At 49.2% G+C, this 27,758-nt stretch overlaps 1 protein-coding gene and 1 long non-coding RNA gene across 5 annotated transcripts; both read left to right on the forward strand.

Moving 5' to 3' along the window:
• On the forward strand, window positions 1–27,758 carry LOC130530254 (nociceptin receptor-like). 4 transcript variants are annotated; one of them, XM_057041280.1, is made up of 6 exons: window positions 1–342; window positions 2,498–2,725; window positions 13,573–13,660; window positions 13,736–13,918; window positions 22,820–22,910; window positions 27,580–27,758. In XM_057041280.1, the coding sequence occupies exons 2-6, from the start codon at window positions 2,517–2,519 to the stop codon at window positions 27,681–27,683; spliced, it is 675 nt and encodes a 224-aa protein (XP_056897260.1). In that variant the 5' UTR covers window positions 1–342; window positions 2,498–2,516; the 3' UTR covers window positions 27,684–27,758. The 4 variants fall into 4 exon arrangements, with proteins under 4 accessions (XP_056897260.1, XP_056897261.1, XP_056897259.1 ...); XM_057041281.1 differs by having other exon boundaries at window positions 2,501–2,725; XM_057041279.1 differs by having other exon boundaries at window positions 2–283; window positions 2,501–2,725; window positions 27,580–27,757.
• Window positions 18,451–20,735, forward strand: LOC130530266 (uncharacterized). The gene is made up of 2 exons (XR_008951777.1): window positions 18,451–19,582; window positions 20,237–20,735. It is a non-coding gene; the product is annotated as an uncharacterized LOC130530266 (long non-coding RNA).

Here is a 27,758-nt window from a genome sequence, read left to right on the forward strand (position 1 = left end):
CCCTCTCTCTCTCTCTCTGCCTACCTCTCTCTCTCCCTCCCCTCTCTCCTCCGCCCTCCCCCTCCTCCCAACTGATGCTGTCCGCAGGTTCTGGCGGTTTTTCCCGTCTGTTCTCGTCTGAAGGCTGGACGGACCGAACCGTGTACGGCGGGAGGAGTGTGAAGCAGCAAGGCGGAGACTCGCAGCGCGGAGCCCGGCCGGTGCACCAGCAGGCGGGGCCACAACTACTTGGATCGTCGGTGTCCTCGGTCTCGATCCTCCGGAGCTTGTTGCCCGCAGACAGGTAGCGTCCCGGCCGCGCTGCGGTCCCTGCGGCGTGTCACCGCTGCGGTAACTGTGCGGGTGTGTTCTGTCATAAACAGATGTATAGATGTGGCACGGCGCGTGCGTCAAACCCGCGTGCGTGTGGTGCGTTTAAGTGTTTTGCGTTTGACTGTGATTGTTTAAGTGACCGTGTGTTTGCCTGAAACAGCTGATTCATTCCTGTAATATTTTGGCCGTTTGCTTCAGTGTGTGTGCGTGTGCGTGTGCGTGGCGTCAGATCTCTGCAGGTTGGAACGGAAGCAAGTTGTTGCTCAAACTGACAAAAACAGATTCCGAAGCAGAGTTCAGATGGAAGTCACGTGACAAAGTTGTGACGTGGAGATCATGTTTTCATAAAAGAACCAAGAGTGATCGATGATGACGTGTATGACCACATTCATATGATTATGGGATGGTTGTTGACACACCTGCTGACAGGCGGGGCAAAGAGGTGTGGTGAAGACGAAACTGGACCTCGGTCTGTCTGGGAGGGGGCACCAGGTCTTCTGATTCAACTGCTTCATCATGCATCGTAGCACATGATGAAGCTAATCATCCTTAGCATCGTCATCTTTGCCCTCCGGCACCGAGAACGTTAAATAACTATTCGCGCGATTTGAGCTGTGGAAATCGATGTAGCAGAGTTTCTTTGGGATAAGCCCAGGTTTTGTAAATTGTGATGAATATAAAATTAAGCAGTTTAGTTTCAGGGCCATCACAGGATCCTGGACTGGAACCAGTAGCGCAACAGCCTGTTCATGAATGTGAGGGTTTGTGCCTGTCTGAAGGCCACCTCATCAAGTTTAATCCAACACTGGGTCATGCCAGAGGGGCCGGATGGTAGCTGTGACCAAAGCAACAGTATCTGAGGAGTTCCTCGTAATAACCCAACAAAAACCCCCTTTTCCACCACAGGAAGGCAGAAAGTTACCCAGGAACGTCGGGGCAGCAGTGTGGTTACTGTTGCCTGCTGAGACTAATCAGGGCTCTTCTGCCTTGTGGTGCAACCCCCAGCTACAGCAGCATTATCCTCTGGATCCCCCCCCCCGACTGGACCAGAATATCTCTGGACCCGTCTCATCCAATCACATCCAGCTGTTGTGGTGTTAAAGGGATCTTCTTAGTGTAGATGTTACCAAACCCAACCGGACCAGCATGGTTCAGCTTTCTGGACCAGGTTAGTTGTGAAACAGGTCCACTTGAAGCCAGGAAAGATTTTTTCTTTTCTCCTTTTTTTCCACCTGGAGCTCTCAGCCGCTCCGTCCTCAACAGGAATTCATCCAGAGGGAGAAACCTCAAACAGGAAGTTTGGACAGGACAGTCCAGCTGGTAGAACAGTCGAGCAGTCAGACGAGCAGAGACCTTACATGGACATGGAGTCCCATCAGAGAGCTCGCTCACGCACACACACACACACACACACACACACACACACACACATCCTCGTACTTCTGTCTTTGTGGGGATGTTCATAGACATAATGCAGCTCTGAACATTCACCCTGAACTTAAGCCCTGAGCGTGACCCTAAGGCCGACCCAAACCGATCCTAACATACACCCTAACACCACATCTTAACCCTCCAACGGTCCTTTTGAGTGGTGAGGACCAGCCAAAATGTCCTCACTTTGCTAGTAGAATGAGTATGTTAGTACTCTATCTTCAAGAACACACAAGCACTAACAAACCTCTTCTCCTCCTTGCCATCTTCTCATCATCTTCATCATGTGAGAGGTCAAACACACCAGTGTTGTTAATTCTTCAGAACGTTCTGCTTGTGCAGCTCCAAACATGTCCCGACTGTTATTACTGTTTGTCTTTCATCTCACTAACACCCATAAATATGTATGTCTTCTCCCTCACACACACAGTAAATATGTTTCTCACTTGGCAGATCATGAATAATTCTTTGTTTTCTTCCGTTATCTCCTCACATCTTCTTACTTTTGAAGAACGTCGTCCGTCTGGTAGCGCTGTAGTGACTACGCATCCCCAGCAGGGGGAGCCCCCACTGTTTGCTCTCTTTGTTTGGACTTCCTGGTTTTGCTGTTTCTCCTTCACTTTGGGTTTTTAATCACTAATCACATTCGTGTTGTTGCATTAACCACAATATTCCCATCATTATTTGTGTTTTTAATAAATCAGATCACTCAGGGGTCAAAGCTGGAATCCTAACTGTGCTGTTGTGATGTCAGCAGGGGGTAAAAACTCAAGATGGAGTTCCCCGATGACTTCCTGTTGACTGAACTGGGGCACCTGCAGCTCTACAACGGCTCGCTGTTCCCCAACAACTTCAGCGCCGCCTACAACGAGACCGACGAAATGCTGCCCACCGGGGTGAAGGTCACCATCGTGGTCGTCTACATGATCGTGTGCGTCATAGGCCTCGTGGGGAACTTCCTGGTCATGTATGTGGTCATCAGGTCAGTGCAGTCCAACCGGGTCCGTCACAACTTCACTGAAAGTCCCATGTTGTCCCACTGGTGTAGGACAGGACTCCACAGTAGCCAGTGGTTTTACTGGTGTAACTGGCGTTAATGGTGAAGGTGCACTGTTGCAAAATTAACACATTTAGAAGCTTAACATGTCTGTTTGTGTGTGTGTGTGTGTGTGTGTGTGTGTGTGTGTGTGTGTGTGTGCGTGTGTGTGTGTTTGGTTTGAATATGTGTGTGTGTGTGTGTGTGTGTGTGGGGGGGGAGTCAATGTAAGCTGAAGGTTGTCTTGACTAATGTGTGTATTCAGACTGAAGGTAATAAGAAAAAAAGAGGTTTGACGGCAGCATCTGTCTCCATGGTTACAGCACACACACAATCACCCACCTCCATGTTCTCCATCAAGGTCTCAGTTCCACTGATGGCCGTCCCGCTGCAACAATATTGGGATGTTCTTCAGTCAGATGCTGACAGGTGATGAACACATGTGTCCTGTAGCTCCAGGGTCAGGTGGGCTGCCGGGAGGCGGAGCCAGTGGGCGGCTGGCAGCGACACAGAACAGCTCTGGGTTTCACCAGCAGGGGATCCGGCTGGATTATCAACCCCCAACGTCGCTGGTGGATTCAAACACTAACATTTGATCTGGCACGCGTGTATCACAGCTACACGCTAACGGCATGTTAGCAACTGTAATCCAGATGCCTGTGACCCCGACATGGATAAAGTGGTTAAGACGATGAACGGAGGTGTGATGGGGATGGAGACCACCGCTAGATTTTAAAATGTTCAGGCTTTTACGTTATTCTGAGCAGGGATGTTCAACCCCAGTCCTCCTCCAGGGCCACATTCCAAACAGTTTCACCTGGGCTTCCACATAAGGAGCAGTGGGATTGGGTGTCTTCCTCAGCCTATGTCCCGTCTGGGCTTTTAACCAGCAGCCCTCCGGTTACAAGACCACTTCCTGCAGTCTGAGCCAACAACTACAAGAACCCTGGAGGACTCCACTTGATGACCACTTCCCCATCATGACAGCGACCATTAGGCGGTGGTCTGGGGAGCTCACCCTGCTTCCTATCAGCAGTCAGGGTTCTGGTGGAGGTTCTCTATCAGAACCTGCCTCGGAACCACCACCACGCCAGTCATGGTTGTTCAGGAGGAGGACAAATACACACCACTGTAGGTCAGAAGACTGCGTTCCTCTTTTATGAAGAGCTTCTTGTCTTCTTTGCTATGCTAACGGATATGTTCGTCATCTGTCCAAAGTTTAATTAATATGAGTTTAGTTGGAACAACACGCTCAGACAGACTAATGAAGTGTGCGAAGAGTAAATGAGCAGCAGATGTGACCTCGCCGATCATCTTTAATCTCCAGAGAAGCTTAGCTGACAGACCAAGGCGGAGGAGAAGAACGGTTAACCTGATAAAGTTGCTCTCAAACCGTGTGAAGATGGTGTTCTCCACCTGAGCACCTCCTTCAGCTCCACTCTCATGTTCTCAGTGCAGACCACATGTGCAACCAGTCAGTAAGGCGGCGTCCAGCGGCTCAGACCAGTGCAGGAGGTCCATGTCACTGGTCTATGAGAGCAGGTCTGGCTGGTTGAAGGGAGGTGGGGAGGCCATTATCTCCATCAGTGCAGGTGATGTGTTATTCAAGAAGGTGGGAGCTAAACTGGTTTGTGGTTCTGCTCCAGTCTCTGCTGGTCTCCAGCTGTCCCCTTGAGGAAGATGAGAGACAGAACATTCAGCAACATGATCCACAGGTGGACGGGAGAGTGTCTCTGACAGCAGCTTCTGGTTGTTGGGATGTTTTAGCCGCTGGACTGGAAACGCTGGTTAACGCCTGAACATCTGTCATGCGTCTGACACGGAGGAGCTGTTGCTGGGCTAATGGTGCGAGTGCGTGCCGCGTTCTGCCCCCCACGGAGTCATTTGTTCCAGGGGAGCGTCAGTCAGAAGCGTCACTGGTGCATGAAGACCAACAGAGCCGGTGGAGGCTGCAGCAATTCTACCGTCGCCAATGACGACTGCTTCTGATCAACAGATGATGTAATTAACCTCACTTGTGTCACATGACTCAGTGTTCAACATGTGGTGGAGCAGAGATGCATCATTTCTCCTCAGTAGCAGCACACACACACACAAACACACACACACTCATCCTGGTACTTCTATCTATCCTCTATGTACCTTGACCACCCAGCCATCCTCCTGGCCCCTGATCCACTGATCCACTGACCCTGACCACCCCCCCAACCTCCTGATCCACTGACCCTGACCACCCTGACCACCCCGCCATCCTCCTGGCCCCTGATCCACTGATCCACTGACCCTGACCACCCCCCCAACCTCCTGATCCACTGACCCTGACCACCCCGCCATCCTCCAGACCCCTGACCACCCCCCCAACCTCCTGATCCCCTGACCCTGACCACCCCGCCATCCTCCTGACCCCTGACCACCCCCCCAACCTCCTGATCCCCTGACCCTGACCACCCCGCCATCCTCCAGACCCCTGACCACCCCCCCAACCTCCTGATCCCCTGACCCTGACCACCCCGCCATCCTCCTGACCCCCTGTCCCTGACCTTAACCCAATTCTATCCTCGACATTAAAACCAAGTTTGAACCCTCAAATGGTCCCTTGAAGACGTGAGAACCAGCCCAAGTGTCCCCGAGGACGAGGAACGAGGACTCTGTTCCCAGGATGGAGCAATAAGCCATGAAGAGTTTTGAAAACATTTGCATCCCCGTGTGAACAGGAAGTGCTGTTTTCAGTGAAAAAGGCGCCCTGCAGTATCCTCTCAGAGATGCGCATGTGCTAACGCGTCTTTAGTTGCTAATGTGCATCGTTGCACCGTCTTCCTGTGGACACAGAGCGCTTTTGAAACCAGGAAGGAAAAAGATTTGTGTTGGCGTTGTTGTGCATACGTCGCCCCTCCCCCGCCAGCACTAATGAGGGCCTCAGGTGGTGAAGTGGATCATTTTCTAGCAGAACTAATCAGTCCTTCACAGCGTCCCAGCTCAGGTTCTCCACCCTTTAGGAGCACTTGACTCCTCATGAGGGGCCCAGCTCAGTTCTGGTTCTGCCTGGCGGAATGGACTTGTTGGTGTGTTTGTTGTTAGCCGTTGTCTTGGTCCTGGATTAACCGGGTTTGTGGCACCATCGATTGGGCCAGTGGCTTCTTCTTCTGCTGGGGATGTTTTAACTACATAAAAAGCAGCTACATTGGGAAAAAAAAGAAATACGTAGTTCAAACTAACTTAGAAAGAATCTTCTTCAGAACTTGGGTGAACTTTAACCTTTCCAGGCCTTCCAGGACCAGAGAAACATGCCCATAGTGAGCTCATGGTGGAGGTGGTGTGTCTGTTGGCATCTTGTATGATGGTCACCAGACCAGTGGACTGTCCCACATGGGTTAGAGCCAGTGGACATTTGAGCAGTTGTTTTCTGTCCCTCCTGTCTTAGCGGCTGAAGCTTCCAGCTCCTTCACAGTAAGCAGAGTCTTGGTGGCCTCCTTCACTCACCTCCTTCTTCTTACTCACTCAGTTCCTGATGATAAGTTGCTCCAGACACATGTGGCCATGGCGCTGTTGCTGGACCTCTGTGAAGGTTTGGATCATTCTGGATTCTGTGTGTGTGTGTGTGTGTGTGCATGTGTGTGTGTGTGTGTGTGCCTGTGTGTATATGTGTGTGTTTGTGTGCAGCTGTAGCAGCAGCAGCAGCAGTAGAAGAAGCAGCAGCTGTAGCAGCAGCATTAGCATTAGCAGCCACAGTCATAGCAGCAGCAGCAGCCACAGCAGCAGCAGCAGTAGAAGAAGCAGCAGCTGTAGCAGCAGCTGTAGCAGCAGTAGCAACCACAGCAGCAGCAGCAGCAGTAGCAGCAGCAGTAGTAGCAGCAGCAGCTGTAGTAGCAGCTGCAGCAGCAGTAGCAGCAGTAGTAGCAGCAGCAGCAGTAGTAGCAGCAGTAGTAGCAGCAGCAGCAGCAGTAGCAGCAGTAGTAGCAGCAGCAGTAGTAGCAGCAGCAGCAGTAGTAGCAGCAGCAGCAGCAGCAGTAGCAACCACAGCAGCAGCAGCAGCAGCAGTAGCAGCAGCAGTAGTAGCAGCAGCAGCTGTAGTAGCAGCTGCAGCAGCAGCAGCAGTAGCAGCAGTAGTAGTAGCAGCAGCAGTAGTAGCAGCAGTAGTAGCAGCAGCAGCAGCAGCAGCAGTAGCAGCAGTAGTAGCAGCAGCAGTAGTAGCAGCAGCAGCAGTAGTAGCAGCAGCAGCAGCAGCAGCAGTAGTAGCAGTAGCAGCAGCTACAGCAGCAGTAGCAGCCAGCAGCAGCAGCAGTAGTAGCAGCAGCAGCAGTAGTAGTAGCAGCAGCAGCAGCAGCAGCACTAGTAGCAGTAGCAGCAGCTGTAGCAGCAGCAGCAGCAGCAGCAGTAGTAGCAGTAGCAGCAGCTACAGCAGCAGCAGTAGTAGCAGCAGTAGCAGCTACAGCAGCAGCTACAGCAGCAGCAGCAGCAGTAGTAGCAGCAGCAGCAGCAGTAGTAGCAGCAGCAGCAGCTGTAGTAGCAGCTACAGCAGCAGCAGCAGCAGTAGCAGCAGTAGTAGCAGCAGCTACAGCAGCAGTAGCAGCAGCAGCAGTAGCAGTAGTAGCAGTAGCAGCAGCTACAGCAGCAGTAGCAGCAGCAGCAGCAGCAGCAGCAGCAGTAGCAGCAGCAGTAGCAACAGCAGCAGTAGTAGCAGCAGCAGCAGCAGTAGTAGCAGCTACAGCAGCAGTAGCAGCAGCAGTAGCAGCAGCAGCAGCAGTAGCAGCAGCGCAGCAGCAGCAGTAGCAGCAGCAGCACAGCAGTAGCAGCAGCTGCAGCAGTAGTAGCAGCTACAGCAGCAGTAGCAGCAGCAGTAGCGCAGCAGCAGTAGCAGCAGCAGTAGCAGCAGCAGCAGCAGCAGCAGCAGTAGAGCAGCAGCAGCAGCAGTAGCAGCAGCAGTAGCAGCAGCTGCAGCAGTAGTAGCAGCAGCAGCAGTAGTAGCAGCAGCAGCAGCAGCAACAGCAGCAGTAGCAGCAACAGCAGCAGTAGCAGCAGCAGCAGCAGTAGTAGCAGCAGCAGCACAGCAGCAGCAGCAGCAGCAGTAGCAGCAGCAGTAGCAGCAGCAGCAGTAGCAGCAGCAGCAGCAGCAGCAGCAGCAGTAGCAGCAGCAGCAGCAGCAGCAGCAGCACAGCAGCAGCAGTGTAGCAGCAGCAGTAGAGCAGCAGTAGCAGCAGCAGCAGCAGCAGCAGCAGCAGCAGTAGCAGCAGCAGCAGCAGCAGCAGCAGCAGCAGTAGCAGCAGCAGTAGCAGCAGCAGCAGCAGCAGCAGCAGCAGTATAGCAGCAGCAGTAGCAGCAGCAGCAGCAGTAGCAGCAGCAGCAGCAGCAGCAGTAGCAGCAGCAGCAGCAGCAGCAGCAGCAGCAGTAGCAGCAGCAGCAGCAGCAGCAGCAGCAGCAGCAGCAGCAGCAGCAGCAGCAGTAGCAGCAGCAGTAGCAGCAGCAGCAGCAGCAGCAGCAGCAGCAGCAGCAGTAGCAGCAGCAGCAGCAGCAGCAGCAGCAGCAGCAGCAGCAGTAGCAGCAGCAGCAGCAGCAGCAGTAGCAGCAAGCAGCAGCAGCAGCAGCAGCAGCAGTAGCAGCAGCAGCAGCAGCAGCAGCAGCAGCAGCTAGAGAACAGTAGAGAGCTGTGGAACAGAGGACAGTAGAGAACGCTATAGCAGAGAACAGTGGAGGAGAGCAGGTTTTGAAACAGGTTTCCTCAGATGACTGACTGTTCTGACTGTTCTTCTCTGGTGGAGCCTGGCCTGGTTCCACTCATCTGACTGGTTAAATGGACCCCCACGTTGTCCAATCAGGGGCATCAAGCTGAGCCTGCAGGCGCCACAGCCGAATTCTCCTCATGAATAAATGTATAAATACATTCAAACTGCAGAGGAACCGCAGGAACAGGAGTTCAGCCTCAGGTCCACACAGGCAGCTGCTCCTTTACTGCTGAGCGCCTTCATCCACCTTCTGGAACCACAATTAAAAAATGCACTAATGCTAATTTATTCCAAGCAGAATCATCTTTTCCTTTAGATCTTCATTTCAAACTGGTTCTCGTCTCCATCCACGAGAATGTTGCTGCCTCAGCAGATTTTAGCTGCTGAAGACATTTCTTTTTGATATGTAACAATAGCTGCTAGCAATAACCGGTAATGTTAGCTGCTAACTGCATTAGCTGTTAGCTTCAATAAATACCAGTTCAACCACTAGAACACCGGGTCATCACACAAAGAAAAACGTCTCACATTAACTCTTGCTTGTCTGGACCACTCTGAGCTGCCGCTGCTCTGCAGAACATCAAGACTGACAGGGCGCCGCAACCCTGCGGTTACCATGACAACAGAGACTGACAAGCACATTGATTCTGTCGTGGATGGAGCAGCTTTTAGTGTCTTAGCAACTTTCAATGTTGTGGATCCGAATGAAGTAAAGAGAATCTCCAAACGACCGAGGGGAGCACTCGGAGGAACCTGCTCATCTCCTGGATGGACCTGTGCAGGCTGCAGGAATTCGGCGCTGACCTGCGACAGGTGTGACGAAGCTCAGGACTCAGAGCTCCAGCTCTCTCAAAGACCATCTCAGGATCAAAGCTGCTGGCTGCGCATCCCTGGAAGATCCAGTTGGAACCTGAAGAGATCTTTCATGAAGCCCAGAAGAGTCCACATGGTTTCAGCAGCAAACAGAAACTGCAGCTGTCGGCTTCATCCCTCAGACTGTCTGGTGCCGTCAGGATGAGGGTGAGCGGGTGAAGGTTATGGGGGAACCAGCCTGGATGTTGGTGGGTTCGGTGGGTGTTCCACGTTAGAGCAGCAGGAACATCTGGACCAACAAAGAAGCCTTCAACATTTAAAGCCATTAATCTGCTGAGAAGAGTCCAGTGACACCACGACGTGTTCCTCTGTGTTCTTCTCCACAATTCCAAACTTTGGTGGTGGACTTGGGGCTTTGATCTGAGCTCAGCTTTGATCTGAGCTCATTTACACTGATGCAGCTGAGCCAACCCTGTTCCAGCCAAAGGCCAAATTGGTTTGTTATTGGAAATTGTTCCTCTTCTTCTGGACCATCAGTGGCGGATAAGTGATAAGTTCATAACCTGTAATCGGCGCACGCCTGCAGGGGCGGAGCCGCTCAGATGGACCGCTTCATATCGCAGACCACGCTGGTCTGAGCAGAGCTTCTTAATTCCTGTCCAGGTGATGGATCTGCGGCCAAAGGTCCTTCCAATACAGAGCTGAGATGAAAGATCAAAGCTTCAACAGCTGCGCCTTGAGGCAGGAATGCTTTGATGTGTGTGTCTTTGAGAATCAGCGCTGTCACCTGACTCCTCATGCTCAGAACAACAGTAGCTTTAAGGACTCTTTTATAAGCAGTCACATTGATTTGAAGAATCATCCAATCAGATTTAAGTGTGTGTGTGTGTGTGTGCGTGTGCGTGTGTGTGTGTGTGTGTGTGTGTGTGTGTGTGTGTGTGTTTCTGCTGTTTCCTGGTGTGCTGGAGAAGCACTTCAGCTTCAATTTACTTGATCAGCTTAATAAAGAGGCCATTAAATTCTGTGTGTGTGTGTGTGCGCGTGTGTGCGTGCGTGCGTGCGTGTGTGCGTGTGTGTGTGCGTGCGTGCGTGTGTGTGTGAACAGCAGTGACATCTGAGAACCTTTCCTTAAAAGTGCAGGTGTTTCAGCCAAAACATGATAATGTCATCTGTCTGAAGAAGAGCAGACCTGTTCTCCAGCAACTTCCAGGCAGGTTCTCCTGGAGAACAGGTGCTGTGTCAGCAGTCTGGGATGTGTCTCCCCCTGCCTTGAACGACCTGCCTGTCCGTGTGTTCCACACCTTGAAGCTCACCAGCTCAGCACATGGGTGGGGTTTCATTCAGACACGGTGAACAGCGGAGAACGCTTGGATCAGCAACGGTTCTGAGCAGATGGTTCCTGAGAGGACACAAAGGTTTTACAGTGTAGCAGCTCCCAGCTGGAGATCCAGCTGGACCTCACAGCAGCTTCTTCATTCAAACGGGTGGAATTGGGTCCAATGGTGTCGTGAGCAGGTCTGGTTTGATCCCCTCTCAGACACCTGAGCCCCTCACGCTGAGCCCAGATGCCCCGTGGACGTCTCAGGTGGGACAACGGTTGAGACAAACGGCCGACATGAGCTCATGCTGTAGCTCCGTCTCCATCTTTAAAAGGATCCAGCTGGACTGATGTTGGGGTGGATCCACGTGGAGCTGCAGGAAGGACCAGCGTCCCAGCTCGTCTCCACTCCTGTCTTCTTCTGTGGTTTTTAAAGCTTCTCTCTCATATCGGATCGTTCAGCAAGTTCCCATTAATCCAAGTGAACTGTAAAATATTTAATTATGACACACACACACACACACACACACATTTAAAGTGAGGTAGCTCAGAGAGGAAGTGTATGAATCATTCATATTGATGATTAATAATTCAGCACAACTAGCAGGAAGCAGGATGAAAGAGTCTTCTTATAGACTCTTTCGTCCTGCTTCCTGCTTCCTCCTCCCTCACATGATGGGGAGAACCTGTGAAAGGAGAGCAGGGACTGGTGAAGCTAACAGGTTCACGAGGACCACTGTAGGATCTGAACTCTACCGAAGCACCTGAAGGTACTGAGGAACCTCACATGAGGCCGAAGAGATGTTTCCTCTCCAGGGACACTGGCTTCTTAGTTTAATCTCAACTGGATGGTGGCGTCCAGCTGGTTCCAGCAGCTCCTTCTGGCCAGCTCCTTTCTCACCTCCCCCTGCCTCCATCTGGTCTCTAGGTCCTTCTCAGGAATGTCCTTCAGACCCTGGATGAATTCCACTCAGTACTGCCTAAAGTCCATAAAAGTGAAGTGAGGAGCAGAGTCTCCAGGAGGTTGCGTCTGTGCTACAGCAGGGTTGGACTTCCTGTCCCCAGGGGGCGCTGTCTGCAGCCGTGGGGACTGATCCATCAGAACTGCTGTGGCCTCCAGGTTCTGCTGATTTTGCTGCTCGTGCTGCTCATCAGTTAAAGATGAAGATCTGATGGTTTTCTGGCCTCACCAGACACTTCCTGTAGTTCCCACAAGTCTTCCTGTCCTGGAACAAACACATCGATTTGCTTCTGTCTGCCGCCACCACCGACATCAGCTGCCATTATTGTCGTCATCTTTCAATTCCTGTGAGCGGGACGGGAAGTCCTGCGCCCTCCTGCCGGGTGCCTGTATCTTCTGCTGATTTGATGTGAAGCCACCAGTGAGGTTCAGTCAAAGATCTGAGAGAGAGAAGAACCTCCTGCTGGAGCCTCATTTCTTTTCTAGTCTCTGTCTGCTGTTTGTATGCAAAAATCATAAATACAGGGAGGGAAGGGGGAGGAACGGGAGGGAATGGCGAGGAATGGGGAGAAAAGAGGAGGAACAGGAGGGAACAGGAGGGAACGGGGAGAAACAGGAGGGAACAGGGAGGAACAGGAGGGATAGAGAGGAATGGGGAGAAAAGAGGAGGGAATAGGGAGGAACAGGAGGGAACGGGGAGGAACAGGAGGGAATAGAGAGGAATGGGGAGAAAAGAGGAGGGAATAGGGAGGAACAGGAGGGAACGGGGAGGAACAGGAGGGAATAGAGAGGAACAGGAGGGAACAGGGAGGGAATGGGCAGGAATGAGGAGGAACAGGAGGGAACGGCAAGGAATGGGGAGAAAAGAGGAGGAACAGGAGGGAATGGGGAAGAACAGGAGGGAACGGGGAGAAACAGGAGGGAATGGTGAGGAATGGGGAGAAAAGAGGAGGAACAGGAGGAATAGAGAGGAATGGGGAGAAAAGAGGAGGGAATAGGGAGGAACAGGAGGGAACGGGGAGGAACAGGAGGGAATAGGGAGGAAAAGGAGGGAACGGGGAGGAACAGGAGGGAATGGGGAGGAACAGGAGGGAACGGGGAGGAACAGGAGGGAACAGCGAGGAATGGGGAGAAAAGGGGGAGGAACAGGAGGGAACAAGGAGAGAACGGGGAGGAATGGGGAGAAAAGGGGGAGGAACCGGAGGGAATAGGGAGGAACAGGAGGGAACTGGGAGGAAAAGGGGAGTAATGGGGAGGAACAGGAGGGAATGGGGAGGAAAGGGGGAGTAACAGGAGGGAATGGGGAGGAACAGGAGGAAAAGGGGAGTAACGGGGAGGAACAGGATCGTACAGGTGAGAAACAGTTGAGTAATGGGGAGGAACAGGAGGGAACGAGGAGGGTTCGTGTGAAATTCCATCCTGATCATCTGATGCTGTGAACTGTTTATCTCATCATCTTTTCTCCAAAAGCTGGATCATCTCTTCATTTTCTTCTGTTTACTGGTGCCAGTTGGCCTCCAGTTGCCGTCATGCTGTCCTGTCCTCTCTCCACATTTGGTTTCTCTTCCTGGTATCTGTGTCATCAAGGTTCTCCTGTGAAGTCCAGGAAGGTCTCAGTGGGGTTCTTCAGCACAGTTCTTCAGCTCAATGCGTTCCTGAGTGAGAGATCAGGGAGATGTCATCATCCAAGTGTTTTTTTAATCACTTTTGCTTCATCAAACTGAGAATCATCTGCTGGTTCCTGGATCACTGACCAACATTCATCTTCATATCAAACAGAAGATCCATTCTTTTATGTCCCTGAAATGTCGATGTTTGAGGAGAAACTGCTGTTCCTAAACTCATCCCAATAAACTCTGAGAACTGAACTGGATCCATGTCTGACTTGTCTTAATCCTCACAGTCGATGAAATATTAAACTGGTCAGATTAGGACTAAAGACAGGAAGTGACCATTTGTTTGTCTTCTGGTTTCTCCTCAGGTACACAAAGATGAAAACAGCCACCAACATCTACATCTTTAATCTGGCTCTGGCAGACTCACTCTTCTTGGCTACGCTGCCGTTCCAGGTAGGACCGGACTGTCGTTCCCAAATTAGATCTGTTGTCCACAGTTCTGTCTAAGTTTTTGCTCCTTGTTTTTAGGGCACAGATGTATTCTTGGGTTTTTGGCCATTTGGGAACATCCTGTGCAAGGCAGTGGTGTCCATCGACTACTACAACATGTTTACCAGCACCTTCACGCTGACCGTCATGAGTATGGACCGATACATAGCCGTCTGTCACCCCGTCAAAGCGCTGGACATGAGGACACCTCACAAGGCAAAGGTAAGGTCGCAACCAATGTTGCCTTGGAGGGCTTTACAAGCTGCACAGCTGTGACATCTTCTGTCCTTGGGCCCTCAAACCTGGTCTGGAAAACCTTAAAACCCTTTAGAGAAAGAAGCAAAAGCTGCAGGAGATCCACAGATGAGGGACCCGTCTCCCTGGGACGGACAGACGGGCAGTAGACGCCAACTACAGAGAACTTCAACAGTAGCATTAGTGTATGGAGATAAGTCCAGGGGCCCAGAGGCACCTTCAGATGTCCTTGTATGGAGATCTGGCCCACTCATCATACAGGTCTGGATGGACCATGTCCAGGATCAGCAAACAAGCCAGGCTCCAGCAGTAATATGAGCATTTGTGTGACATGAATGTATCATTTTCTAAGGGTAGAGGCAGTGGAGGAAGAGGTGAGGGGGGGTGTTATAGGAGCACCAGCAGTCTGAGCCTACAGCAGCAGAACAGAGCAGTTCTGGGTTCCCCCTGGTCATAAGCCTTATCAAAGTCTGGGTTTAAGCAATGACACTGGGTCTGCCTCCTGGATCCAGACTGGGAGCTGGTTCCAGAGGACTGGGGCTTGGTAGCTGAAGGCTCTGCCCCCTATACTGCATCCCTTTGGGACAGGAAGTTCTTAGTGTGATAACTTCAGTTTTATCTAAGTTAAATTGTAGGAAATTTCTGGTGATCCAGGCCCTCATGTCTTTGAGGCAGGCAAAGGTTGGAGATCCACCTGTGGTTAGCTAATTCTCCTGTAGTTTTTTTGAGTAATGGTTTAATTACAGCTACTTAAAAACCTGTGGTACCATCCCTAATAGTAAAGACAGACTGATTACGTCTAACAGAGATGAGCTGGTGGATGGAAAGATCTGCCTAAGCAGTGATGTTGGGATGGGGTCTAAGAGACAGGTTGTTGGTTTGGATGAGACATGTGAGGAGAGTTCTAAAAGGCTCATCGGAGTAAGACTGTCTGGGAAACTGTCGGGTTTATTGTACCTGGGCCTAAAGTTCAGTTAGATAGTGGGGAATTAGAGGTCAGAGGTCAGACCCTGGCGGATCTTTTCCCTAATGTTCTAACCATTGTTATTAAAGATGCTCATGCAATTATTGCTACTTAAGGTTAAGAGGATGGTGGCTTCACTGGGGTTTTGGCTCTCGGTCTGGTTATGGTGCTGAAAAGAAACCTAGGGCAGTTTTTATTTTCTTCCATATATTTGGAGTAGTGGGCTGTTCGTGTAGACCATAGGTGACAAACTCTGACCTGTGGGCCAAATTTGGCCCGCAATGTAATTACTGTATATTTGGCCTGCAAAGCCATACCATTTGACTATTAGAGCTGGCCCGCCGGTATTATCGCTTAATGCGCATGTGCTAATACTACAAGTACCAGAATGCTCTGCTGGTGTTTTGGTGTGAAAATCCACACTCCACATCAGTTGGTGGTGGTAATGCACCAATTTGTAGCTTGCCAACCACCAAGAAAGAGGAAGTAGTCATAGCGACCTTATATGCTAATGCTAATTCTGGCACTACCCCTCTGAAAAATGATTAAAGGAAAGGCAGAATATAGGATCTTTCTGAACAGGTAGGAGGCAGAATATCTGTTTAGATGTGTAAAAGACGGACCTTTCTTCCTTGTATGTGGAGCCAATGAGCATTACAAGGAGAACAACAACAGATGACACTATAAAACGCAACACCAAGACAAACACAAGCACCTGGAAATGACTCAAAGGTGCCAGAAAGTAGAAGAGATGAAAAGGCATTACATTTACATTACATTAACTTACAATGGCAAAAGATTACTGTTGAAATTTAAAAGAGAAGAAATGAATGCCAGTGATGTGTTTTTTAAATTTGAATTTCAACTTTGCATGTGTGCAATAATAAATTATATATTGTATTGTGTTAAGCTTTGCTTGTTCCATGTTCAGTTGTTGAGCAAAACTAGTTTGGGTCCATATCAAAAGGTTCCTTGTTATAGCTGAAGGAAGATTTTTTTCAATAAATATCAATGTTGGCCCGTGGCTTTGTCCCAGTTTTGAATTTTGGCCCACTGGGTGTTTGAGTTTGACACGTCTGGTGTAGACTAAGCAAGAGTCCTCTACCTTGGTGGAGCGCCATCTCCATGTTGTTTTCTTTTGTTTTACAAGCTTTCTTTAAGGGTGCAACAGAGTCCAGAGTGCCTCTAAGAGTGTCCATGGTGTTGTTTCCAAGCCGGTCAAATTGGAAGGAGTTCAGATTAGCAGAGAAGTCTTCAGACGTACTGCTATGGTTGACCCCGCTGGAACTGCCTCCTGAAATGTACTCTTGTCCCTATCTCGTACCCGCCCAGAGAAAACCCATTTTTCTAGCGGATTGTAATCTTCTAGGAAGAACTGAAGTGTTCCTAAGTGATGGTCTCAATCACACCCTTGATTTGGGTGTGATTGAGACCGAGTGGGTGAATTTACCCTCTGGGGAAACCCGATGGGATCCAATAATGAGGTGACTGCAATGCTTAGACTGTCTCTATCTGTGTCACTGTGAAGAGTGAAATCACCTACACTTGTTATCCTGTCTGGTTTAAGGACAGAAACTCTGAAAATTAAAAATGGCGGTGACGTCTGTTGAGAATTGTCTATCTTGTTATGTGTTTCACCATATGTTTCTGTCTTCTCTTAGAAGTTAGGCAAGGTAGACTCATTGGTAAATGTAATAAAAACAGAGACATTCCATTTGCAGGATTGTTGTTTGTTCTATTGTTATCTCAGGAGCCAGTCAGGCAGGAGGTGTCAAACACTCATTGTAAATGCGACATCAGGGGGGTTGATGATGATCACATTTGCATGAAGAATGGGAGCTGGCCACCTGGAAAACAATGGAAAAGAGGAACCCCTACCAACACCGCAGGGGACTGGAGGAAGAGGACGAGGACATCTCAGCAAGATCTGGATTGGATTGCATGGACATTGTGAATTTGCATGTGTGTGACTATAAAGGACTGGGCCAAGGGATAGTTAGTTTGTCAGACTTCGTGCCCTGACAATTAACTTTGTTGTTGCTAGGGTTATGAACTGGCCCGGAGCTCTGTAATATTTGTATCTGGAATTGGTTCTATTGTCAAATACATTTTGAAATTGGTACTTTACTTCTCGAAGTCTTCATTCAACGAACACGCGGATCGGCAGCTACATACAGGAGGTATTGCGATCCAACAATTTGGTGACCCCGACGTGATGAAGAGAGAAGTCATCTGAGGCAAGGAATTCAACAACGGTCACTTCGGAGGACAACTGACGACAAGGGATCCCTAATAAAAAGGTAAGCAGACACCTGTTTAATCAAGCTCTGCAGATTGGCTATTTCCAAAAATTTGTCGTCACTGTCGATTGAAGTGTCCTAGTATAAATTCCAGATACAAATATAAAAATATTGACTGCAGGAATTACGGTTAGAGTCCGGAAGTACTGTTGAAAAACACAGGGAAGTACTGTTGAAATATACAGGGAGTACTGTTGAAATATACAGGGAAGTACTGTTGAAATGTTGAAAGTACTGTTGGGAAAATTTTAAAACACAGGGAAGTACTGTTGAAAAAAACAGGGAAGTACTGTTGAAATACACAGGGAAGTACTGTTTAAAAAAAACAGGGAAGTACTGTTGAAATACACAGGGAAGTACTGTTGAAATATACAGGGAAGTACTGTTGAAATATACAGGGAAGTACTGTTGAAAAACACAGGGAAGTACTGTTGAAATATACAGGGAAGTACTGTTGAAATACACAGGGAAGTACTGTTTAAAAACAGGGAATAGACGGTTAGAGTAAACCGTAACTAGTACAGTGCTGTAACGGTTAGAGTAAACCGGAGCTAGTACAGTGCTGTATTGCTGTATGCAGTGCACTGTATATCATAAAGATTTGGGTTGGGACTCGGAGCGCAGTCGACGGGACGGACACTCCCGACGCCCGAGATTTGTGTTTTTGTGTGGGTTGGAAAAGTGCCAGAGTGAACGTGAATTAAAAGGCTCTTTGTCCTTGGGAATTAACCCCCAGAGTGGAACCGGATCAAAGACGTTTGATCTAGAAGCTTGTTTCACTGAGGCATTGAGTTGACCGTTGGAGTCATTCACATTCAATCTCACTTGGGAGCATAGTTAAAGATGGAACTGGATTGTGGAAAAGCGTGTAGGGATCAGGGAGAATGTTCTCCCTATCCTCGGTCTGTGGAAGAACAGTGGAAGTGGACTCTTGATCAGGTGGTGAGTGGCATGAAAGAAGAGGACAGGGAGAGAGAAGTGGATGCAATAAAAAAGTTGTGGAAGGAAGCTCAGAAGCAGAAGATACTTCCCTCTCCAGAGGTGAAGGTTAATTTAGCTGATGCATTGTTTAACTGGGAGTCAGAAATTCATACGATATTACAGGATCATCTTGATAATCCAAAATTAGGGTTTATAGCAGGGAAATCATGGCAAAAACAGGGTAAGGAGTTAGAAGAGAGGCGTCGAAGGATACATGTTGTGGCTGTGGCATGTGCAGCGGTGCACATTGCAGATCTAAGGGGTTACACGAGTGCCTAATGTCGAGAAGCCTCCATTAGAAGATTTAAATCAGACACTGACACTTAACACCACTCTTTACCCATCATTACCTACTACTACTTCCCCACCCCCATATCAATTGCCAGTTTTGACTAATAACAGTGGTCAGTTAGGTGTGGACAGAGATGAAGAACTGCAGGAGTTACGTGAAACAGTGTGGGAACTTTGGAGACAGGTCAGCAGGATTAAACAGGGACAGGAAGAGATGGAGATAAGTTAGGAAAAAATGAATTTAGAGAGGAAGCTCAGGTGGTTCGCCCTAAAACCTCGCAACAAACTAAATTTAAAAAACAGGATAGTCAGAAATCTACATTAGATATTTTTAAAACTTCTAGCAATCAAATAAAACAAGTAAAAAGAGTTGATCCCTCAGGAGGATTTGCCAGGGCTGACTGCAGGGAGGAGAAGGTAAAATTGATTTATGGCAGTGATAAAGAAGAGAGTGAGTGTGAGTATAGAGGTGAACCATTGACAGGAGGCGGGTCAAATACGAATACACACGCGGAGTAAGGGGCCCGTTTCAGTTCCAGGCCCCTCTGATACAGAAAAGAGGAGGACAGGAACCGGTATATATTCCATTTGCAATTACAGACATCAATTGTTTAGTGGATAAGATGCCCCCACCCGCAGAGGGAGGCGGCAAGTGGATGTCCAGCCTTTTTAGTTTAACACAGAGCATTGTGCATGCAGCTGGCATTAGGAGACTTTAGAGGAATGGATGTGTGCCACAAGGTGCCATCCGGGCTCAGATAATTTGCACACCACTTTATTCCGTCAGGCCATAACTTTAGGACTTCCACAATCAGTAAAAGAAGCTATGGAAGGAAATCCTGACCTCCCAGGTAGCACAGCGGAAGTCTGGGAGAGACATTTCTCTCACCACATTAACATATATAAAGCTAAACAACAGGGAAAGAAAGAGGAGGTGATGACAGCCCAGGAACAGCTCCTAAAAATACAGTTAGATGAAGCACTGAAAAAGCTTAATGATAAACAAAAGGAAGAGAAACAGATGGTTCAGCAGTTTCCTCGGCAGGTGCAGCCAGATCAGTTATGTCCGCAACAAGATTTTGCTCCGATAAACCCGTATTGGGTCAGTCCAAGGGGAGGCATGTGTGGGAGACACGGCGGGCAGGGATACGGCTTGATAGGCGGGTACTTAGGCCGAGATCAGTGTCATGCCTGCAAAGGGTATGGTCATTGGCAAAGGGACTGTCCATATCACAACTACCCGGAGGTACCAGGCAGTGTTCCACATCTCATGGAATTTATCATCCAAGCTGATCTCATCTGCACCACAGCGCGGCGTGGGGTTCTCAGGGAGACCGGAGAGACTGCCGTTTTCTGTGCCATTAGTGACTCTTTTGCCGAACAGACTGTGTTGCACCCTTTTTTGATTTCACCGCATTGCCATATCAACCTGTTGGGACGAGATCTCCTTGTGAGGACAGGAGCAGCAATTCTGTGTGGAGACAAAGGTCTTGTGGTGCAATTTCCTAATGGACGGAAACTGAACTGCTGTATTTCACACCAAGGTGTGAAGGGACAAATGCTGATGAGTCCGACACCCTCTCCAGAACAGGGGGTGTGGGCCGACATTTATGGGGAAGAACTTGAGCCAGAGACCTCACCTGGTTGTCGATGCTAAGTCCTTTTGCCCCGCCAGTTGATCCCTATCATGTCACCCTATTTTACGACCGTGAAAATAATGAGGTCTATCAGGATGCGTTTAGAGAAAAGTTAGAAGGAAATTTTGGATGATTACATCACCGTGTTTGTGTGTTGGGCCTGAAGGTGTGGCTGCACAGGTTGACCTTACTGCTGAACAGAATGATTGGTATAAGAGACTGTAAAGGAAATGTTGTCATTTCTGGGTCTCGCAAGCTATAATAGACATTTTATTCCTGCATTTTCAGAAAAGTCTACGCCCCTACGTACAATGGTGAATGAACAGGGAATGCGTGATTTGACGGCCCGGTTAACATGGACAACTGAGGGAGAGAAAGCATTCATTGTACTTAAACAGGCATTCAGCACAGCTGCACATTTGGCAGTTCCAGATTATAAAGATACTTTCTTTTTGGATGTTTCTGAAGGAGAACATACAGCAAATGGTGTTCTCTTTCAGAAAAAAGGGGGTGACAGGAAAGTATAAATGGATGCAAGTATAATACTGGACCCCATTGAAAACAAGCAGCCACCATGTGTAAGGCATGTGGCAGGGGTAGCAATTTTTTTTTACAAGAAACAGCACATTTAGTGATGGGTCACGCTCTGACGGTACTTACAACACATAGCGTGGTATCACTGGTCAGCTCAGCAGCATTCACCATGACCTCACTTAGACAGACCAGGATGGACAAGAGTTTAACTGCACCACACATAACACACACACACATGAAGGGATAAATATGGCAGGGTTTAACACAGCATCAGGCTCACCTATAAAACATGAAGTAGAGATGAGGCAACTGACACAGGCACTCATGGAGCCAGCGGAGGTCGCAGTTGTAAAATGCAAAGGTCACAGCAGGGAGAACTCTTTAGAGGGAAAAGGTAATGAGGCGGCAGATCAGGCAGCAAAGAAGGCGGCAGGTTATAAACCAAGTTACAGTTTGTTGTTGGTAGAGAAAACGGTTCATGAAATGCTTCCAAGATACGACAGGGAAAGACTTAGTTGTGATCAAGAAGAAGCTCCTCCACATGAAAAAACTGATTGGAAGGAAAAGGGGGCTGTGAAAGTTGAAGGAATTTGGCGGATCCCAGACGGCAGACCTGTTCTCGCCCGGTCTGTTAGATGCCGTTCTGGAAGAGGCCCACGGCCTGACACACTGCGGGAAACCACGAATGATGCAGAGAATAAAGTTTCCAGTTGCCCCAATGGGCAAGAAAATTATAGATTTCACTGATATGTTAGATAGGGTCAATAGGTTCCGATACCTCTTGGTCGCAGTGGATGCATACACTGGCTGGCCTGAGGCGGTTCCCGTAAAAGTAGAAGAGGCAAAAAGCGTTATTAAATTTTTGATTAATCCGGCACATGGTTTCCCAAACAAATTAGATTTGACAACGGAACTCATTTTAAGAATAGAGATTTACAATCCATAGGCCAGCCCAGCACTTTTATGAAATGTAGATTTTATTTTGTTCAACTAAAAACGAATCTCTAAGTTCTCTCCCAACAGGCAACCTCTGTAACCAGTCAGTAAGGATCCAGGAATTTCACACACAGCTGAGTGGGTTCTTCTGAGAGTCATCAAGCAAAGTGGTCAGAGCACAGGTGGACGGGCCACTTTGAAGTTGCAGAGCGAACATTACTTGTTAACCCTAACATACTAACACCCTAACACATTAACCCTAACACTGGTATTATTGGAATCAATGTACCCCAGCAGGTAATTCACAGAGAACGCTTGGACGGATTGAGGAACATCTAAAGACGATGGCATCATGATTAAACGTCTATTATTCTTCATTACATCAAGAGGAGTTGTCAATGAATTGTTTGTATTGGCCTAGCTTAGGCTAGGCCAAAAGGGGGATTGTTGAGAATTGTCTATCTTGTTATGTGTTTCACCATATGTTCTGTCTTCTCTTAGAAGTTAGGCAAGGTAGACTCATTGGTAAATGTAATAAAAACAGAGACATTCCATTTGCAGGATTGTTGTTTGTTCTATTGTTATCTCAGGAGCCAGTCAGGCAGGAGGTGTCAAACACTCATTGTAAATGCGACATCAGGGGGGTTGATGATGATCACATTTGCATGAAGAATGGGAGCTGGCCACCTGGGAAAACAATGGAAAAGAGGAACCCCTACCAACACCGCAGGGGACTGGAGGAAGAGGACGAGGACATCTCAGCAAGATCTGGATTGGATTGCATGGACATTGTGAATTTGCATGTGTGTGACTATAAAGGACTGGGCCAAGGGATAGTTAGTTTGTCAGACTTCGTGCCCTGACAATTAACTTTGTTGTTGCTAGGGTTATGAACTGGCCCGGAGCTCTGTAATATTTGTATCTGGAATTGGTTCTATTGTCAAATACATTTTGAAATTGGTACTTTACTTCTCGAAGTCTTCATTCAACGAACACGCGGATCGGCAGCTACATACAGGAGGTATTGCGATCCAACACGTCACAGCCTCGGCCAGCGTCTGGAGGTGACCCATCCAGCCCCAAAAACCAGTTCTGAACCAATGGCACCTCCAGACTCAATGTAGCTCTGGAATCTGGATTCATGTCTGTTGTCCTGGTCTTTAACTAAGATTCCAGTAAGTCCCAGCCTGTCACTCTCTGGTGCTCTGTTCTTCTGACCTTTCAGGTGGTGAACATCTGTGTGTGGGTGTTAGCTTCAGCCTTTGGCGTCCCGGCCATGGTCATGGGGAATGTGGAGGAAGACCGAGAGCACAACAGTAAGTGTTCTAATGCAAACGCAAGCTCCCCACATGTGCATGTTCTGGAAAACGGCTGGATGGTGTATCTGCAGAGAAGGGTTGAACACCTGATGAGGTGCTCTCTTCTATGTAGAGCCCGATTCAACCAATCAGAAGAGAGATCAGTGACTCATGCGCTAATCTCAGCGCCATCGCCGCTGCTTTTTGTAGAAGTCTGATCCTTTAACTCCTCCAGGATAGAGGAACTATTGACAAATCTGAAGCTTTTTAATGGAGAAATGAGAAAAATCAATCATCTGACGAGAAAGCTCATAAAAGTGAAGTGATTCATTTAATCCAGCTATGACGACAGCTGGCTGAAGAAAGGAAGTCATTTTAAAAGCAAACTGTGGAGGCGGACGGAGGTGTGAGAGCCTTGATGGGCAGATTAAAAGCTTCAGGCTCCAGAGGAGTCCCAGGAGACTGAAGCCTATGTCCATCACAAACATGTTTGTCTGTTAACCTGGACCAGTGTGCTGATGTGGATCCAGTGGAGCCGTGTGAGTGTCTGAGAGGCCACAGACAGGCCACAATCACAGAAGAATCTCTCATGATGGTTACTGATGAGGGCACAGACAGCAAAACATCTTCTAGAACCTCTCAGAGGCCCCGACTACTGTACTACTGCCACTACTGCCACTGCTGCCACTACTGCCACTCTTTTCACTGCTCTCACTGCTGCCACTACTGTACTACTGCCACTACTGCCACTGCTGCCACTACTGTACAACTGCCACTGCTGCCACTACTGTACTACTGCCACTACTGTCACTGCTGCCACTACTGTACTACTGCCACTACTGTCACTGCTGCCACTACTGTACTACTGCCACTACTGCCACTGCTGCCACTACTGCCACTGCTGCCACTACTGTACTACTGCCACTACTGCCACTGCTGCCACAACTGTACTACTGCCACTACTGTCACTGCTGCCACTACTGTACTACTGCCACTGCTGCCACTACTGTACTACTGCCACTGCTGCAACTACTGTACTACTGCCACTGCTGCCATTACTGCCACTACTGTACTACTGCCACTGCTGCCACTGCTGCCACTACTGTCACTGCTGCCACTACTGTACTACTGTACTACTGCCACTGCTGCCACTGCTGCCACTGCTGCCACTACTGTACTCCTGGCACTATTGTCACTGCTGCCACTACTGTCACTGCTGCCACTGCTGTACTTCTGGCACTATTGTCACTGCTGCCACTACTGTCACTGCTGACACTATAGTCACTACTGCCACTATTGTCATTGCTGACATTATTGTCACTGCTACTAATGGCTGCTGGTGCTGGAGCTACTGGTGCTGGAGCTACTGCCCCGAGGGGCTGCAGGACGTCAAACCACCAACAGCTGAGACTGTCTTTATCCCTGGTGGAGCATATCCCAGCTGCATATGACTGGAGACAGGTTTACAACTAAATTAGACGTCTATGTGGCCATTTGGGAATTCAGAACCTTGCCTAAGGATACCTTGTTTTGAAGGTGGGACGTCCCCCTGTTACCAGAACACCTTCCATGTTGTGTCCTCACTGGGGCTTGAACCACTGCTCCTCGGCTCCGCCTCCTACAGGCTGAGCTGTCACCTCTAAGCTGCAGAGATGAAAAATTAATGGAGATCAGATGATTAAAGCTACTGTTATCTCATCAGATAGTCCAGCACTTCAGAAGATATACACACCCACAGACACACACCTGCACACACACACACGGGCTACTGAAGTTTTGGAAGCATTGAATCTCACAGGTGGAGGGTGAATGATGCTTTATCCCCCTCGTGGACCCTTTAGTTTCCACCCCGATGTCCTCCTTACTCCTGAAGAACCCTGTAGACTGAGGAAGGCCTCACCCTTCAGCCCGCCCTCAGCCGTCCCCACACCTTTAAACACCAGCATGGCAGAGGTCACGTCATGCGTCCGTCACATTGAGGAATGGAGGGGAACACAGAGTTGTGGAGCTTCATCAGGAAATGAGAGGTTTTCATTCAGAGAACAGGACCAGTGCAGCTGTAGCTAATGGAGCTAGCATGACTCTAACTAACAGTACCAGCGTGAAAACGCACGTTTCACATGTGTTGCATTAGCATGGCAGAAACTGACTGTGTGGCTACTGTTAGCACGGGCCGGCCGGCCTTCCACCTACAGTATATCTGCCCCTTAGCGATGAAGGTCAACATGGGTCCTGTGCCATTCTGATTTCACGTGATCCTTTTTCCCAGCATGCACCACATGAAAACTGATTGTAACTAAATATCTAGGAGACAGGAAGGCCATCCTCCGTACCGCTGACCCTACGTCTCTGTCCTCCACTGTTGTGTCTCCCGCTTCTTGTGTCCTCCAGAAGACGTCCTGGGCGCTGCTGCGGCGCTGGTGGACAAACATGCGAATGTGATTGTTCCCAACAAGGTTTAAGACGTGAGGAGACTTTTAAGAGGAAAGAATGGGAAAGGGAGGGGCGGGGTCTCTGTAGGAGCCGCAGTCACATCAGGCCCCGCCCACGGTCCCTCCCACAGCCCAGCTCTGCATTGTGATTGGGTTGTGAGTCACATGACCATGTAGAATACAGCTTTTATGTGATGGAGAGTTTTCTACTTCCTCTGAGCCGATTTTCAGGCTTTTCTAAACCTGTTCCATGTGCAGCAGGAGAGGAAGAGGAGAAAGGAGGAGGAGGAGGGGAGTAGGAGGAGGGGGAGGACATCCTCTGTCATTATGTACAGGTACAAACAGAAGAAAAGAGCGTGGAGAAAGGACAGAAAAGCGCAGGAAACCTCATTCTGCTCCCATTCATAAAGAAAAAGAGAAATGAAAAAGCAGATTAACATTAAAAAAGGAGCGATTCCTGGAAATGACAAATACAAAAGAAAGAAAAATAGCAACGGGAATAAATGACACTGAATGGTGAAACGACAGAGGAGAAAATGGAGGGAGGGACGAGAAAGAAGAGAATATGAGTGAGGGTTGTGAAACAAGCAAAGATGAGATGAAGAAAAGAGATGAAAAATCACCAGCGTGAAATGAAAACTGGGCCAGTCAAACCGAAAGGGTGGAGAAGACAGACAGGCAGGGAGACAGACAGGCAAGCAGGAAGGCAGAGAGACAGACAGGCAGACAGGAAGGCAGAGAGACAGGCAGGAAGGCAGAGAGACAGGCAGGAAGGCAGACAGAGAGAGACAGGCAGGCAGGAAGGAAGGCAGAGAGACAGGCAGGAAGGCAGAGAGACAGGCAGGAAGAAAGAGAGACAGGCAGGTCTCAGAGACAGGCACCAAGGCAGGCAGAGAGACAGACAGACAGGCAGGCAGGGAGACAGAGAGACAGGCAGGAAGGCAGAGAGACAGACAGGCAGAGAGACAGACAGGAAGGCAGACAGCGAGAGACAGGCAGGCAGGAAGGAAGGCAGAGAGACAGGCAGGAAGGCAGAGAGACAGGCAGGTCTCAGAGACAGGCACCAAGGCAGGCAGAGAGACAGACAGACAGGCAGGGAGACAGAGAGACAGGCAGGCAGAGAGACAGGCAGTCAGGCAGAGAGACAGACAAGAAGCAGACAAACAGACAGGCAGGCAGGCAGAGAGACAGACAGACAGGCAGGGAGGCAGAGAGACAGACAAACAGGCAGAGATACAGACGAGAAGCAGACAAACAGACAGGCAGGCAGGCAGAGAGACAGACAGACAGGCAGGGAGGCAGAGAGACAGACAGGCAGGCAGGCAGGCAGAGAGACAGACAGGAAGGCAGAGAGCCAGGCAGGCACGCAGACAGACAGGCAGGCAGAGAGACAGGAAGGAAGGCAGAGAGACAGGCAGACAGTTTTTTTCTGCCATGTGATTAAAGCTAAAGCTGGTTCTGGTTCCACATAAGGGTTCCCACTTTCAGATCCAGCTTGAACAGGAACCAACCCAGACCTGTTCCTGTCCACCTGCTGCTTCAATGTTTGAACTTCTGTGTTCTGTTCACAAGAGCAGAACTTCTCCACATCCATCACCCCTAGAACAGGGTTCTAAGAGGGAAAAGAGGAGCCCAGGTGGAAGTAGTGGTCTACCTGGTAGGACAGGAAACCCTGCTGGATCACCTCACCAACACCTCCTGGACCATGTGGAGATGTTTTCCCAGCAGAAGGTTTGAAGTCCTTCAAGTGGGCACGTCCCTCCTGAGCAGAGCTGGAGGACGCAGGTGATCAGGAAAATGTGATGACCCCAACGTGCTGCTAACGCCAGGAGTCACCTAGGTCAAACTTCCTGTCTGTGCGACGCAGCGTTGGACTGTGAGGCTAACACAGTTAGCTATTGCTAACAGCTGGTATTATGCTACTCATGTGGATCCATGCTGAGCCTGTTCCTGTGCTTCAGCTGTGGTTCACCTACTGTTCTCCTGCCAGCAGCAGCAGCAGACGGTTGCATTTCCAGTCCCTCCACGAGCATGTTTGTGGTGTTCACTGGTGGCGTTCACTGGTGGCAGCGATGTAGCTGAGGTCTCGCGCCCACACGATGGGTGTCCTGTGTCCTGTCACGGCCACAAAAACACCATTATTCTCCTGCGATGACTCATCCATTTATGTTCCTTTCCTCTTCTGGAGGATGTAAAAAGTCCTGCATGTTTTATTCAGCACGCTGGTTGAAGCTCTCCGCCTGTTCCTCTCACAGAGATCCGCCACAGGATCCGGTGGTCCCAAGAATCTCAGAGCTTCTTGCTCAAAGGTCACTGGGCCAGATTCACGAAATGTTCTTACGAACAAATTTGTTCTTAAGTCCCACTTACGAACATTTTACGAAGATTGTGGCATTCACCAATTTCTTCTTATCCTGGATTTATTCGTAGGTAA

The sequence above is a fragment of the Takifugu flavidus genome, chromosome 8 (assembly GCF_003711565.1).
Source record: "Takifugu flavidus isolate HTHZ2018 chromosome 8, ASM371156v2, whole genome shotgun sequence".
Lineage (NCBI taxonomy): Eukaryota > Metazoa > Chordata > Actinopteri > Tetraodontiformes > Tetraodontidae > Takifugu > Takifugu flavidus.

Excerpts from the sequence above, each read along its gene's own strand:
- LOC130530254 (XM_057041280.1), top strand. The coding sequence starts at position 2,517 with ATGGAGTTCCCCGATGACTTCCTGTTGACTGAACTGGGGCACCTGCAG. Across the intron at positions 2,726-13,572 it reads GTCATGTATGTGGTCATCAG|GTACACAAAGATGAAAACAG; the intron begins GTCAGTGCAGTC and ends GTTTCTCCTCAG. Across the intron at positions 13,919-22,819 it reads GGACACCTCACAAGGCAAAG|GTGGTGAACATCTGTGTGTG; the intron begins GTAAGGTCGCAA and ends CTGACCTTTCAG.